This window comes from Macrobrachium nipponense, chromosome 14 (genome assembly GCF_015104395.2).
Source record: "Macrobrachium nipponense isolate FS-2020 chromosome 14, ASM1510439v2, whole genome shotgun sequence".
Lineage (NCBI taxonomy): Eukaryota > Metazoa > Arthropoda > Malacostraca > Decapoda > Palaemonidae > Macrobrachium > Macrobrachium nipponense.
In genome coordinates, this window is record NC_087207.1 from 23,418,124 (window position 1) to 23,433,861 (window position 15,738).

At 39.6% G+C, this 15,738-nt stretch overlaps 1 protein-coding gene across 1 annotated transcript in view; it reads left to right on the forward strand.

The window, feature by feature from the left end:
- LOC135226382 (ras-associated and pleckstrin homology domains-containing protein 1-like) overlaps positions 1 to 15,738 on the forward strand; it is a gene marked incomplete in the record, with an annotated part of 281,217 nt that overhangs the window by 94,476 nt on the left and 171,003 nt on the right. The window contains 1 exon segment of the mRNA XM_064265859.1: positions 1 to 1,379. Within this exon segment, the coding sequence (XP_064121929.1) occupies positions 1 to 1,379 (1,379 nt within the window).

Here is a 15,738-nt window from a genome sequence, read left to right on the forward strand (position 1 = left end):
ACCGCCGGCACCTGCTGCCTTCCTCGACTCTGCCCACCACGAGTACCCTGAGGCATCTGATCCACGACCCTTACAACCACCCCATGTGCGTGGGAGGCGGCGGGGGCGGTGGCACCACGAGCCGAAGAAGTAGCAGCAGCAGCAGTAGCACCGTCTTGGTGGATGACGTCGGTGAACCTGGAGGAGCCCTTCGGCGCTCCCACACCCTGCCCGTGAATGCCATGAGGAAGGGACCTGGGCGCGTCCCTACCGCCATGAAGTCATCTACCCTTTCCTCGTCGTCCTCCTCCACTTCATCCTCCTCCTCGTGTGCGTCATCCTCCACCGTCTCCTCAGCCAAGCGCGAGGGATCCCTGAGGGGGCGGAGCCTAGAGAACGAGGAAATTGGGATGATGCCGCCGCCCAGCAGCAGCAGCGACAGCCTGAAGCGACAGCCACCAGCAGTCCTCGTGGTAGGAGTGCCAGTCGCCCCACCGTCCCTCCTGCAGCAGCACCACCACCCGTCGTGCGACGAAGACACCGACGCAGCCACCGACGTGTCGGAGACGTCGACCTTCTCCTCCTCCTCTCTGGTAGCGCGCGATGCCCCCGAGATGCATCCGCGGGGCGCCGCCGTCGGCACGCTGATGCGAGCGAACTCCACCGGAAGTAGCCCCTTCAGGAGAACGCTGACATTGCCCGCGGGAGCAATCTGCAGACGTTGTCCTGGCGCCAGGGCCTTGGACGTGAGGAAGCTGTCTTATCTGCATCCGAAGGCGGAGTCTGCCGCCGGCGAAGAAGACAAGGAGAACCTGCTTCTAGACACGATCGCTGAGCCAAACGCCGCCACCGACGTCAAGGACGATGACAACAACGGCGCGGGCTCAGACGATCATGGCGGCGTTGGCGGAGGAGGAGGAGGAGGAGGTCGGCCTTCAACCTCGGCCTGGCTGGGTAAGAGGCACTCGACCACGTCCACGCTCTCAGGGCTGTCGCGCCTCACGTCCACGACGACTACTGACGAAGGCGTGTACCTGTACAGCGAGGCAGGCAGCGTGACCTCTGCGTCCGTTTACGGCAGCGTCCGGGGAGGCTGGAGCGGCAGCAGCATCGACGAGGGCATCAGCGTCTACAGCGCCCCTTCCCTCGCGTCCTCGGGCGACCTCAGCTCCCTGGGCAGCTTCTACGAGCGCACGGGCGCCCGGCCCAAGCAGAGGGCGGGGCAGGGCATCCTGCAGAAGAGGATAGGCAAAGATGAGGACGACGAGAAGTGCAATCGCTGTCAGAGGGATTCCGGGGGCATGGGAGGAGGGGGCTTGACTCCCCTCCGGAGGACCAGGAGCCTTCGGGGTCCTCGGCACCTGCCCGTGACGCCGACGTTGCTCAGACTTCTGCAACTGGTGAGTCTGAATTTTCTCATTTCTTCTTTTTTCCCTTCAGTTCAAAAATAATAACTTCAATTCTCTCACACTGAGGACCTGGGGCAACCCGAACAAGATGTAAGGTCTATAAGGTAAGGTCTCTGATGTTTCGTTAATTATGACTTATTCTCGTTTTATTTGATTCACTTCTTTGCCCTTCAGACAGTTCCATTTATAAAGTATTACTCTTCCGTCACTTCATGAGTAACAGGTAAGTGAAGAAGACACCTTTCTGATTTTGTATCATGTTTAATGAACTCTCAAAAATAACAGAATGACGAATGACTTTTTTCGGTTTTGAATTAAATGTAAGTATGTATTATGGCAAAATTATCAATAACATTATTTTGTATGTGAAAATAAAATAGTTAGCATGTTTATACGGATATTACGAAGTGGCAGGTTACAATAAGTGACACCCAGCGTCATAGAAAACAGAGCGTGCCATAAAAGTATGCCCTGTGGAACACCTGATTTTTATAAAAGTGAAGTAAAAATCATTTATCAATGGATCATGTAGAATAAAGACAATTGCTGGACCAGGTGAGAGGGGAGACTTAGTGCTAAAATAGATGAGAAGGTAGAAAGTGATTTAAAAAGTAAATAATTATTATAGTTTATTACTATTCAGAGGATGAACCCCATTCATATGGAACAAGCCCACCCAAGGGGCCATTGACTTGAAGTTCAAGCTTCCAAATATTATGGTGTATTTGAAAGAAGTGGCAGATGGTAATAGGAAATAAACGAGTCTTGAGATTGTGTAGTGATTGTTCATGGCTTTTAACGATATTTATGGTTTTTTTGGCTTTAATTGATTATGTTTCTAGTAAACTAAAACTGAATATTTTGCGTAAGGTAGCTTTTACTATAATTCATGTGGTAGATTTTAATAAACAGGGAAAACGTAGGCATCTCATGTTTAGGCAGTTGTTGTGTCATATACGTAAACAATTAGGATATTGGAATTTGTTTTCGTTACGGTAAACTGGTTCATAAGAGTGTCTAAGATTTGAGCTGCAGCTCGTTTTTTTTTTTTTTTTTTTTTTTTTTTTTTTTGGCGACATTTCCCACAAAGATAAATATTTCGGATTTTAGCACCAATAGAGAGATCGCATCGGAACATTATTTGAATATTGTAACTAATTATTTGATAACGTCCTTTGAAAGCGTTGACATATGTTTCATTAATTTAAAAAAAAAGATTTTGATCATATTTTGTTGTGAAGTTTACGCTCTTTCCTCTTCCGATTCATAGAAAACGGATACTTTCTCGTACACAGAAAATGGTGATTGACATTGAGGGGAGCTATAACATATTATTCGACTAGTTTTATACCGCGTTTATTTGTTCATATGAACAAAATTTAATGTTAAAACCAACTTGTTGTTTTATAATCAGATAAAAGATGGTGATTTGATTTATTTTCAAGTGTAACGATTCGACCAGTACGCTGGTTATCCTAAAAATAAGGCGTTATTTCAAAACTGGTTCACGAGATGATAGGCCTAATCCCGTTAGGAAAGAGAAGAGAGGATTAATGAAATACAAATGAGAATAACAGAAGTAATGAAAGGGCCTCTTTACCTTGGGTCAAACCAGGGCAGGTGAGGTGAGATTGCGATCACCTGCGGATGTTTTCGAACGCCTCCCTTTTGTGTAAACGTTATTTTGACCGTGGATGTGACCCATGACCTCACCTGCCCTGTTCTTGTTTGTCCTTTTAGCTGTTTTATTGTTTGAGTATCTACCTGGGGCCCAGGTAATAAACACCCCCCTCCCCACCCCCCCCCCCCCCCCCCCCCCCCCCCACCCGTCCCATACGCAGTTTGTCTTGTTGCCACGTTTATAATATAGTTTTGACTTTAAAACAAAACTCTCATTTCTTGTGGGATATATTTATTATTTTATATGTTATTATTATTATTTTTATTATTAACATTATTATTATTAATTATTATTATTATTATTATTTTATTATTATAATCTTGCTTTCGTTTTTCCTTGGTAGATTTGTACAGTTATTATTATTATTATTATTATTATTATTATTATTTATTATTATTATAACAACAATCTTGCTTTCGTTTTTTTTTTTCCTCGTTAGATTTGTACAGTTATTATTATTATTATTATTATTATTATTATTATTATTATTATTAATTATTATTATTATTGTTGTTGTTGTTGTTGTTGTTGTTGTTGTTGTTGTTTTTGTGGGGGGGGGTTTTGGGGGTGTTGTTGTTGTTGTTCTTTTAATAAAATGGCAGAATTCAGCGAATGAATCTTACATATTATCTTTTCTTAATAGATAAGATAAAAGATAGAAAAAATAAAATAAAAAATCAGAAAAGATAATATATAAGATTAATTCGCTGAATTCTGCCATTTTTTTTAACAGGATTTGTTTCCAAAGAGGGCCTTCTTCCAAAATATTATTATTATTGTTATTATTTCCAAATTACAAAACCCAACGGGTAGTAAGTACAGTTAACAACAGATTACTTACTCGCTGGGTACGGTTTAAGCGAAAATCGCCAGTACACAATCTTTGGGTTTTGAACCACAGGGAAGATAGATCTTAAACACTGATGGCAGATAGCGGTATCTACAACCTTATCTCCTGAGCGGCTATAGTCTTTCCAACCGTCGGATTTCCATAAAGTGTTATTGCTGCGTCCTCTTCTCACGCGTATGCGGTTTTATTTATTTTTTATTATTTTTTTAAAATTTCTGTTTTTATTTATTTATTGATTTATTTAGCTAGCCCTGCGACGATAGACCTGTTGCTTTCCTATATTTCGTGTTATCAAGTTTTGAATTCATTGTTCCGTTTTAAATTGTGTTGCCTGTGTGTTCCATTTTTATTTCATATTTACACACACACACACACACACACACACACACACACACACACACATATATATATATATATATATATATACATACATACATTACATACATACATACATACATACATACACATACATACATACAATATGCTTAAAAAATCACAGTCTTTACTAAGATATTGTCAAGGAGCAAAATGAAATACAATTGGAGAGAAAGTTCTCAGGTACACAACAAGATCAAGAATACCAGATGGTTAATTGTCAAAAGAGTAAAAATTAAAGAGATAATCCAGGATTATCGGATATCACACGGTCACAAACCTAAACATAGATTTAACCCTAACCGAAACTACAAAGTATCCGTACAGTGCAAAACATGTAAAAACGGAATATATTAATTTTGTTGCTTATATTTATCTACAATTTTTTTCATTATGACGCATCAAGTTTAAATAAACCAAGACTTAAATTTAGAACATTTCCATTATTTGACTTGAGGAAACAAGATTCAATGATATTCCTTTTAACTGTGTCATTACATGGGATTAAGGCTCTTGCTTGACTCCAGTTAATAGGATGTCTAAATCTCTCGTATGTACGAATAATGCATTCGATATTTGCCAGTTATAACAGAATATTGGTGCTGTTTGAGGCGTTTGTGAAAGAGATTTATCGGTCTGTCGTAATAGACTTTATCACAACTTTTTGCAAAGAACTTTCATATATGCAGCCTGGAAGATCTTTAGGAAAATTTTTTTTTTATTACTAAACTCTTGACATTAATATTACTGAAAACAACATTCATGTTAAAAAGCTTTAAAATTCTAGGAATATTTAAAAACCTTTCATCATAGGGTAATTTTAGAATGTTACGCTTACCAAATTCAAGTTTGTCATTAGTTAAATAAAATTTTTTCTAGCTCTTTTCCATGCCACATCTACAAAAGTCCTTGGTATTTAAGTTTTAATCTCAGCATCAATAAACTGCGAGCTACAGACACACCTAAAGCCCTTAGGAACATCCCATAAAAAACAGAGAATTTAACATTTTGATGGCGATTGGAGTAGTAATGACAAAAGAGGCAATGTTAGTTGATTTCCGAAAGACTGAAAAGGCGAAATTTCTATCATTTCTATGGACAGTTACATCAAGAAAATTCAAATTACAATTTCTTTCTTCCTCTACAGTAAATTTTATAGAAGGGACTAAATTATTGAGATTATTAAGGAATTAACCTGGAGATTTTCGTGAACTGGCCAAATACAGAAAATATCATCCACATACGTAAACCATATAACTTTTTGGGGCAAAATTCTTGGTAAGAGTATATATGCATATACATACATATATATATATATATATATATATATATATATATATATATATATATATATATCTATATATATATATATATATATATATATATATATATATATAGTTAACATAGTATGAGTATGATATATATATATATATATCCCAGAATTCATGCTCTTGCATCCTATGCCTTGTACTTCTGTGTTTTAGTTCACAGTTAAGCCTATTCCATATTATTCTCTTCTCGTCACAGCATAACCAAAAGCATATACCATCGATAGTATTTTGGCCCGAAAATTCTGAGGTTGTCGTATATGAGTCGACACCCTTCGCCCGCCCCCCATAGGTCCATTTGCATAAACGGCTTGGCCAGGAGGAGAAGAAGAAGGGGGTGTTGTGGGGGCTTTCGGAAAATACATTAAACCACTGGGTGGTCCCTTTTGCATATTCCACCTCACGCCTTATGTTCATTTTTTTTCTTCTCTTTTTTTTTTTCTCCTTCTCTCTCTGACGAAGGGGGACGAGGTATAAGACCCTATTTGTTTCAAAATACGATCCTTGAGGATGGAAGGTTATTGGAAATGTGGTTTCTTTTTTTAATGTATTATATTATTATTATTATTAAAGATGATGGCAGCATCAGTGGAATTGATTTTATATATGGTCTTTTCAATTCTTCTTATTATTCTCTTCTCATCAGGGCTGATATTTGCTAATAGCTGGCCGATGTTCATATCTTGGTTAAAGAAATGTTTTCTAAAAATACTAATTTATTGTTATGATAACAAAAGTGATTAACAAATCTTAGTAATGGAATTCCAACGTTTCCAACCGTATCATCGGTTCATTTTCAAGGAAAGGTGGAGCGTGAACTGATTGGAATGGGTCGTTCGGCGGTATTTATTGTGTCCCAGGTGCTCTGTCTGATGGGCGCTGCGTTTTCATTGCTGAACAGAGGATTAAGTCCCTGAGTCAAGCCGTCTTGCAGAGGTGGAAGCTCGCACTGCTCTTCGCGTGCGGACGCTGGAGACTGGGAGCATAGTATTGGGCAGGGGTACCTGATGGTCCGTTCGATCGGCTCTATGGTGCCGGCGGGCAGCGCCCTACGTGCCACCGTCGGGAGGAGTGAAGTCTCTTGAGTGGTGTTAAGGCTGGGTCTCTCCTTCCCGATGTGTAGGGCCTCTAAGAGGCGGAGGCGACGGTGGTCTGCTGCCTTATCGATAATACCAATATTAGGAATAATGTCCTTCCGAGTTATCCTGGTATTGTGGACGTTTTTTGCATGATTATGGATGGCGCCTTCCTGAGCGTGGCAGGATATCCTCTTGGAAAATCGCATCGTTGTCATACCAATGTAGGCGCCGGGGCATTCCCGGACAGGGCATTTGTATTGGTAGACAACGTTAGTTTTCTTGAGAGGGTCCTGCATCACAGGGTGGGGCTGGGTTGTTTTTCATAATCAGGCCACTGGTCTTCTTGCTTTTATAGTAAATGATCAATTTTACTTTTTTCGCAGGGTCCGTGGGGGAGACATTCCTTTCGATGATGTTACGTATTTCGATGATGTTACGTATTTTCGTGCACAGGCGCGTTACGTAACTCTCGTCATTTTAAACCTACAATTTTGACAAGTATGGCCTCTAAGAGACCCCTGTCGCCCGGTAATCCCAGGGAGGACCCGCCCTTGGAGGACGAGCAGGGCTTCGCCACCGTAAGGAAGAAGAAGAAGAAGAAACAGAAGAAGATTGTACCATCGATTTCGACCAATAACAACCTGCTCCCTACGACATCGGCACCGAATACGGCGAGTTTTGCGGAATTTCCGGCACTTCCCAAGTTCAAAGCTGTTGTTATCGAGGGCCAGACTTCATATGCTGCAGTCAGGCCCTCGAGAAAAAATATCCAGAAGCCAACCTCATAGCCAGACCGAATTTAAGAATTCATAATTACTCCCAAGGACCAAAAGCTGCTGAACTACTGAGGAAAGACAACCTGTGCCACCTTCTTGATCCTGCTTCAAAAATAAGCAAGGGGATGATATGCAAAGTCCCCAAATACATAACTATCGAAAGAGTCCTCGAGGTTCCCAACATCATGGAAGCCAAGAGATGTACTGCAAAAGATGGACAGGAAACTCTGAAGATAGCAGCGACCTTCAAGGGCCAAATTCCAGCCAGGGTCAGCCTTGGGATTCTTGGCACTTACGAGACCGAAGCCTTCGTACCAGAGCCTCTGAGATGCTTCAAGTGTCAGAGGTATAGGACACCACAAGAGCGAATGCAATCAGAACACATCTGTGGAGTGTGCAGTGCGAAACACGAGACAGAAGTTGTGCTTGAAAAAGTACAAGGAAAAGGGCCCACACAGTTGCCCGATGCCCTAACTGCAGCCAGCAACATCATGCTTGGTTTAAGGGATGCCCAGTCAGACTGCAGAGGATTTGGAAGGCGAAGGGCATCCCTCCTCCACCTGCAAGACCTCGACAACATTCACCGACCAGGAAACCTCCCAGCAACCCCAGGTTCGATCCTAGAAACGAACCTACTCCTGTACCACAAACCACCCAACCTTCCTCCCAACCTCCTCGATCCCGGCACTACATCCCCACCCCCTCATCCTCTCCGTATCGCCAAACTCCCGCCCCTCTACCTCCTCCCCCTACTCCCCCAACCCCTCAGGTTTTTTTTTTTTTACCCCCCCCAACCCCTGCATCGCGAAGACGTCGATTCCTGCTCGTGCCGAAGCAGGAACCCAGACAGAAGACGCAGTTGAAGAAGAAATGCAGACCGAGACACCGACTGTAGCTCCTGTTTTTGTATAAAGAAGCAGGAACACAAAACTGAGGAGTTTGTAAGCTAAGCAAAACAGTGAAACTCAACCTGCAAACAAGAATACAGAACTTCAACGTCGGAAACGAATACTTCCTCGTAGGAGAATATCAAATCAGAAAGTTCCTGCTGACCTACGAGGACCCGTTTGAGGCTTTGGTTTTTTAAATAGAGCCATCTTTAACAAACGAACAGTGGCAGTGGTCATCAGCTGGTTCTCTGAGCTCGTCCACGCTCTGTGGACCTAGAGATCAGTCTTTCCAGATGACCTCCTGTTAGAAGATTTCAGATACAGAATCTCAAACATAAAGATCGCAGCTACATGAAAGTGTGTGTATAGCATTAACTGCTTTTTCTTTTACTAAACAATCCTCCTCCTTTCCCCTCCGTTTTTTCGGCCGCCTCACGTCTAACGACCGAATATTTCAACTGTCACTCTAACTACCGCTTAAGCTGTCGCTTATTTTTGTTATCCTGTTTCTAAACTGATAATATTTCGTTTTTCCTTCGTCGTTCCCTATTGCTAAACGATCGACGCTCTCTGCTTTTTTTTTCTCGTAAAGTGAAATATGGTACTTGAACTCCATAGAGTTGCGCTTTTTTTTTTCCGTTTTTCTACGACTATAAATTTTTCGATTTCATTACTGGCTATCTCTGACTCGCCAGGACTCGCTACTATCGATCTTTATCTTCTACTAATGGGTACCTTAGGGTTTAAAGGGGTTTGTAACCTTGCCTATTCACTTTTCCTTTCACTTTTGAATCCATACCATTCCACCTGCACATTCCATAGAAATCATAAATAAAAAGATCGCCGTTATATCCTTAAATCACCAATGCACCTAAAAAATAATCAAATGACCTACGGGCTGCTACATTAGCTAAAGCCCGTGCTGGCATAAAGCCAGCTTAATACTCCAACAACAACAACCCATTCCAATCTCTCTCTCTCATCTCTGGCATCATAGAAATATATATATATATATATAATATATATATATATTTATATATATATATATATATATATATATATATATATATATATATATGTATATGTATGTGTGTGTGTGCATGTTTACATATTCATATTTATTTATATATTTATAATACACACACACACACACACATATATATATATATATATATACATAATACATACATACATACACACACACATATTAAACATTTGTATGCCAACCGTATCCACTCCTACATAACGAAATGCAACGCGATTCCACAAACAATTCCTTTGGTATGCCATCCATTGTGAGTTCTGGGCATTGCATTTCAGCGGGAGATCGCGTGCGCGCGCGCACACACACATGGGGTGACATGACAGACGCACTAACACCCGGACATGGCAAAAACCAGCAAATATTTAGCTCCATGCTGGTGCCCCGGGAATGTGCTCTCTCTCCTCTCTCTCTCTCTCTCTCTCTCTCTCTCTCTCTCTCTCTCTCTCTCGTATTGAAAGCCCGGTAATACGACTGTGATGTGTCCTGCTCTCGTCTCTCTCTCTCTCTCATCTGTCTCTCTGTTGTTAGAACCCTAGCAATACGACGGCTATGATATTCCTTCCTCCCTCTCTCTCTCTCTCTCTCTCTCGCCTCTCTCTCGTCTCTCTTGTTAGAACCTAGCAGTAAGGCTATGATATATCATACCTCTCTCTCTCTCTCTCTCTCTCTCTCTCTCTCTGTTGTTAGAAACCTAGCAATACGGCTATGATATATCATGCCTCTCTCTCTCTCTCTCTCTCTCTCTCTCTCTCTCTCTTGTTAGAAACCTAGCAGTAATAAGGCTATGATATATCATACCTCTCTCTCCTCTCTTCTCTCTCTCTCCTCTCTCTCTCTCTGGAGTTAGGTAAAAAACATGCCGTAATCTCTTGCCTCTCTCTCTCTCTCTCTCTCTCTCTCGCTCTCATCTCTCTCTTCTCTCTCTCTTCTCTCACTCTGTAGTTAGGTAACATCCGTGATATATCGTGCCTCTCTCTCCTCTCTCTCTTCTCTACCTCTCTCTACACCTCCCTCTCCTCTCTCTATCTCTCTCTCCTCTGTGATACCATTTGCCTATGTCCTCTCTCCCTTCTCTCTCTCTCTCTCTCTCTCTCTCTCTCTCTCTCTGTAGTTAGGTACATCGTGATATATCTTCCTCTCTCTCTCTCTCTCTCTCTCTCTCTCTCTCGCTCCTCTCTCCCTCTCTCTCTCTCTCTCAATCTCGACCAAATTACGAGAGCGAGAAGTAAAAAAGAAAAAAAAAAAAATCTAGTATTGAACAACCTTTTACACATCCTTCTCTGTGACTTATATTAACCCAGCACGCACAAGGTCCAAATACATTATTGCTTCTTAGAATGGAGTCCCTTCGTTTTTGGGTCAGTGAGTTTCTTCGCGGGTATACGCAAAAACGTGCGTGTGTATTTTCTCGAAAATTCGGCAGGAGGTGGGCCAGGTGTCTGGCTAAGAGTGTCTAGATTTTGGGAGATTTCTGAATGTCTTGTTTGGAGAGAAGACCTTATTTGGGAGGTATTCGAGTGAGTCCACATTTAGTTTTTTTTTTTTTTTTTTTTTTTTTTTTTTTTTTTTGGTGTCGCTCGTTCATCTGTCAAGTCAACTTTATGTCAAGGTTTGACGGTGTTGAGTGATTGTCGTGAATTCTCTCTCTCTCTCTCTCTCTCTTCTCTCTCTCTCTCTCTGTCGTGTGAAAACCTGACAGAACGGCTGTAATATATCCTGCTCTCTCTATATATATATCTCTCTCCCGTATTGAAAATCCGGTAGTATGACTACTCTCTCTCTCTCTCTCTCTAGTATTGAAAATTCGGTACTATGATTCTCTCTGTCTCTCTCTCCCTAAGTATTGAATATTCGGTAGTATGACTGATTTTTTTTTCTCTGTATCTCTGCAGGCACAAATATATATATATTTTTTTTTATATATATATATATATATATATATATATATATTATATATATATATATATATATATATATATATATATATATAGATATTTTGAACTGCGGAACTGAGAACTCGTGGCAATTCATCCTTGCATATAGCATAGCGAGGTCTGTCTGTCTGTCTGTCTGTCTGTCTGTCTGTCTGTGGGCGTCAGCATAGCCAAGGAAATCTCTCTCCAGGGCATGATTAGATATTGCAGTAGTGAGAATAAGCCTTTGTGACCGTTCCCTGCCAAGCTCTCATTCGCTTGTGTGCTTGCTTCGCCTGTTGCTTGTACCTGTGCTTGTGCTTGCAATTACGGCCGACGTTTAGAGAGGTGGTCGGTGTTGGTTATAATAGGAAGGCAGGACTTGGTGATTTGTTAGTAATGTCTTTAAAAAAATGTTTTTTTAATTGTATACAAAAAAAAAATTTTTTTTAAACTAATAGTGTGACCATAAAATTTTTTTTAACAGATAGTGTGACCAAAAATTTTTTTTTTTTTTATCTAATAGTGTGACCATAAATTTTTTTTAACTAATAGTGTGGCCATAAACATTTTTTTTAACTAATAGTGTGACCAAATTTTTTTTATCTAATAGTGTGACCATAAAATTTTTTTTAACTAATAGAGTGACCAAAAAAATTTATTTTATCTAATAGTTTGACAAAAAAATTTTTAACTAATAGTGTGACCACACTATATTGTTAATAATATATTTAAATTTTTTAACTAATAGTATGACTCCCACTATGCTATTGATAATTTCTTTATATATTTTTTTTAACTTATAGTATGACCCCACTATACTGTTGATAATCTGTTTTCTATGACCCAAGTATACTGTTAATAATTAGTTCTAATTATTTTAACTTAAAGTATGACCCCACTGTTGATAATTTATTTCGTGTGACCCAAGTATACTCTTAATAATTGATTTAAATTATTTTTAATAATAGTATGACCCCAATTATACTGTCGATAATTTGTTTAAAATAATTCTTTAATAATTTTTTAAAAATAATTTTTTCACTAATTTTACGACTCTGCTATACTGAGCTAAATGCCAAATAATTTTATAACTTATTTCATGACCCCACTATACTGAGGTCAACGGGAATCATTAGGAATTTTGAAAACTAAAATGCAGTTCTTATAGATTTATATTTTTAAAGACTTCCAGTCTTTTAGTTGGACTTGTTTGAAGGGGATCTATCTGTCAGTCATCAACAGTTCTTAAAACTGAAGGCCATAGCAAACGCACCAATCTATCACCCCCCCCCCCCCCCCTCCCCCCCCCCCCCCCATACCCCAAAGAGGGTGGGTGGGTTAGGAGAGGTGGGGTGTCCTGAAATCCATCAGTCATCAATATCTTGAAAGCTCAAGACCATATGGGAACCCTTCCCACCCCCCCTCATTCTTCTCCCCCTCCCCCCACCCACAAGCCAGATCCACCATCCGTCTTCTTAAAGGGGAGGGGGAACACTGATTACCTTGGGTGACTTTATATTTATACGCCTGATCCTTCTGCGTAGAGGAAATGACTTGGCAGAGCGTATTAGTTGTCCCCCCCCCCGGGGGGGGAGGTGAGGGGGGAAAAGGAAAAAGCAGGGAATTTCCCACTAACCTTCATTGATTTTTTTTTTTTTTTTACGGTGTGCTGTTGCTATCTGTTTGAATGTTAGGGTGTTGACATCACTTCTGAGAGAGAGAGAGAGAGAGAGAGAGAGAGAGAGAGAGAGAGAGAGAGAGAGAGGGGGGGGGGGGTTTGGTTTCAAACCAAAGTACGAGGTAGAGGGAAGTTGTAGCAAAAATAGTTTGAGAGAAATTATAGAAGAGAGAGAGAGAGAGAGAGAGAGAGAGAGAGAGAGAGAGAGAGAGAATATTAAGGCTAAACTACGACAAAGAGAAAAGCTACAGAAAGGAAATTTAAGAGATGATTTCGTCATGGACTGAGAGAGAGAGAGAGAGAGAGAGAGAGAGAGAGAGAGAGAGACTTGGCTAGGTCCGTTCGGGAATACTGAATGATTGCTTGGCCTTCCCCTGGCACTGTTTTTATTTATATCTGAATATTCTACGAAGCTTCGCCATATAGTTTATTTGCTTATATTTTCCGAGAAGCTCTACGTCTTGGCTTCAGTACCAAGAAATGCATATCTATGGTGTGTTCAAGATTTCTTACGTATTCGTAGAAAGTTCTTGGGTAATTTTTCATCGGTAGAAATGACGTAAGTGAAATAGAAAGGTGAATAATGAAAGTATGAAGTGTATATATATTTTTATATATATATATATAGTATATATATATATATATATATATATATATATATATATATATATATATATATATATATACGAATTGCAGTATTTAAAAGTTGCATATATTTCCATGTGACCAATTTAGAGAAACTGCAGGTGTAATGATTGTTCATTACAGGACATTCTGACGAATGGTAATATATATATATATATATATATTTATTTATTTATTTGTTTGTTTCACTTCTCTTTACTATATATCCTATTTCTAATTCCAGGTGAGTACGTCATCACAGCTCAGTTAACGAACTAGTATTGGTGAGTAAAATTATATATATATATATATATATATATCTATATATTATATATATATATATATATATATATATATATATATATATATATTTAAAGTACCACTATAGGGTACAATGAGTCTTATTTATGAGTATGAGTAGCGCCGAGAGAGAGAGAGAGAGAGAGAGAGAGAGAAATGATGTCCATTTTTTCAGCCTTTGTAGAGTTGACACAACTGGGGTGCCATAGTTTTTTTTATACATTTTTTGGCGCCCTTCCTACGTGTTAGCTTAACGTTGTAGCTAAACATTGCTTTATGAGGGAAGAAAATATTGATTGATAGCTCTCTCTCTCTCTCTCTCTCTCTCTCTCTAGGAGTGCTAGTTGAGATAAGAGGTTTTTGAAATATCTCTCTCTCTCTCTCTCTCTCCTCTCTCCTCTCTCTCTCTCTCTCTCTCTCTCTCTCTCTCTATATGGAGTGCTTGTTGAGATAAGAGGTTTTTGAAAATCTCTCTCTCTCTCTCTCTCCTCTCTCTCTCTCTCTCTCTCTCCTCTCTCTCTACTCTCTCTCTATAGGAGTGCTATTGAGATAAGAGGTTTTTGAAATCTCTCTCCTCTCTCTCATCTCTGTCTCTCTCTCTCTCTCTCTCTCTCTCTCTCTCTCTCTCTCTAGGAGTGCTAGTTGAGATAAGAGGTTTTTGAAATCTCTCTCTCTCTCTCTCTCTCTCTCTCTCTCTCTCTCTCTCTCTCTCTCTCTCTATAGGAGTGCTAGTTGAGATAAGAGGTTTTTGAAATCTCTCTCTCTCTCTCTCTCTCTCTCTCAAGCAATAAAATCCAAAATAAGAAAGAAACAAATAAAGAGAGGAATGAAGAATATCAGGTAAAAGAAAAAAGCAAGCCATCAACGAGATATGCAGAGGTGCCAGCAAAAATTTCAATGCATCAGCTCCAAGATTCTACTCAAGAGATAATAACTGTTTTTATTATGCAAGGGGAGGGGATTTGCAGATATGGAGAAAATTGCAGATTCAGACACAAAATGAATAATTATGATGAAGGAAGAACAAATATTATGAAAAGTTGGATTTTTTAATGTCAGAATTTCTGGAAATGAAAAAAAGAACAACATACCAGGACAGGAAAGAGACATGGGAAAATCCTTATTATTACCAATATTAAATGAAGGAGAAAACACGCAAACCATCATAGTGATGAATGCGCAGGGTTTAGTTACGAGTAACTCAAAAAGAAAATAGAGTACTTAGAAGAAACTACCCAATTGAAAAGAAAATAGATATAATGAATATAAGTGACACCTGGTATTCCCAAGAAGACTGGGAATGATGATCAAATCAAAAAGGGTTTTCAAACTTATAGATCAGATAGAAAAAATAGGAATCAAGGGGGAAACCGCAATATATGGGAAAGACAAAAAACAAGGAAAAATATATGAGAAATATAGTAACTCAGAATGTGAACTAATAGCGGTAGAATTTGAATCTGAAAAATTAATGAACATAGTAAATATATAGACTCCTAATACTAAGAGTTTGACTTAATAATAGAAAAATTGGATGATATATGTAGAATCCACAAGGACTGGACTATTCTCCTATCTGGAGACTTCAACTTCCTTTCGTAGACTGGAAAGAACGAATAGGAGATTGTGGATGTACTTATACATATAAAAAAGAGAGTAATAGTAGTGCAGAAGATAAGAGGCATTCGAAAAGCTATTAGATATGCTACTAGAAACAACATTCAACAAATAAATCACCTGCCAACAAGAAAGGAAAATACTTTAGACCTAGTATTTGTGAACGAGATGAATTATGTTAAAGAAATAAT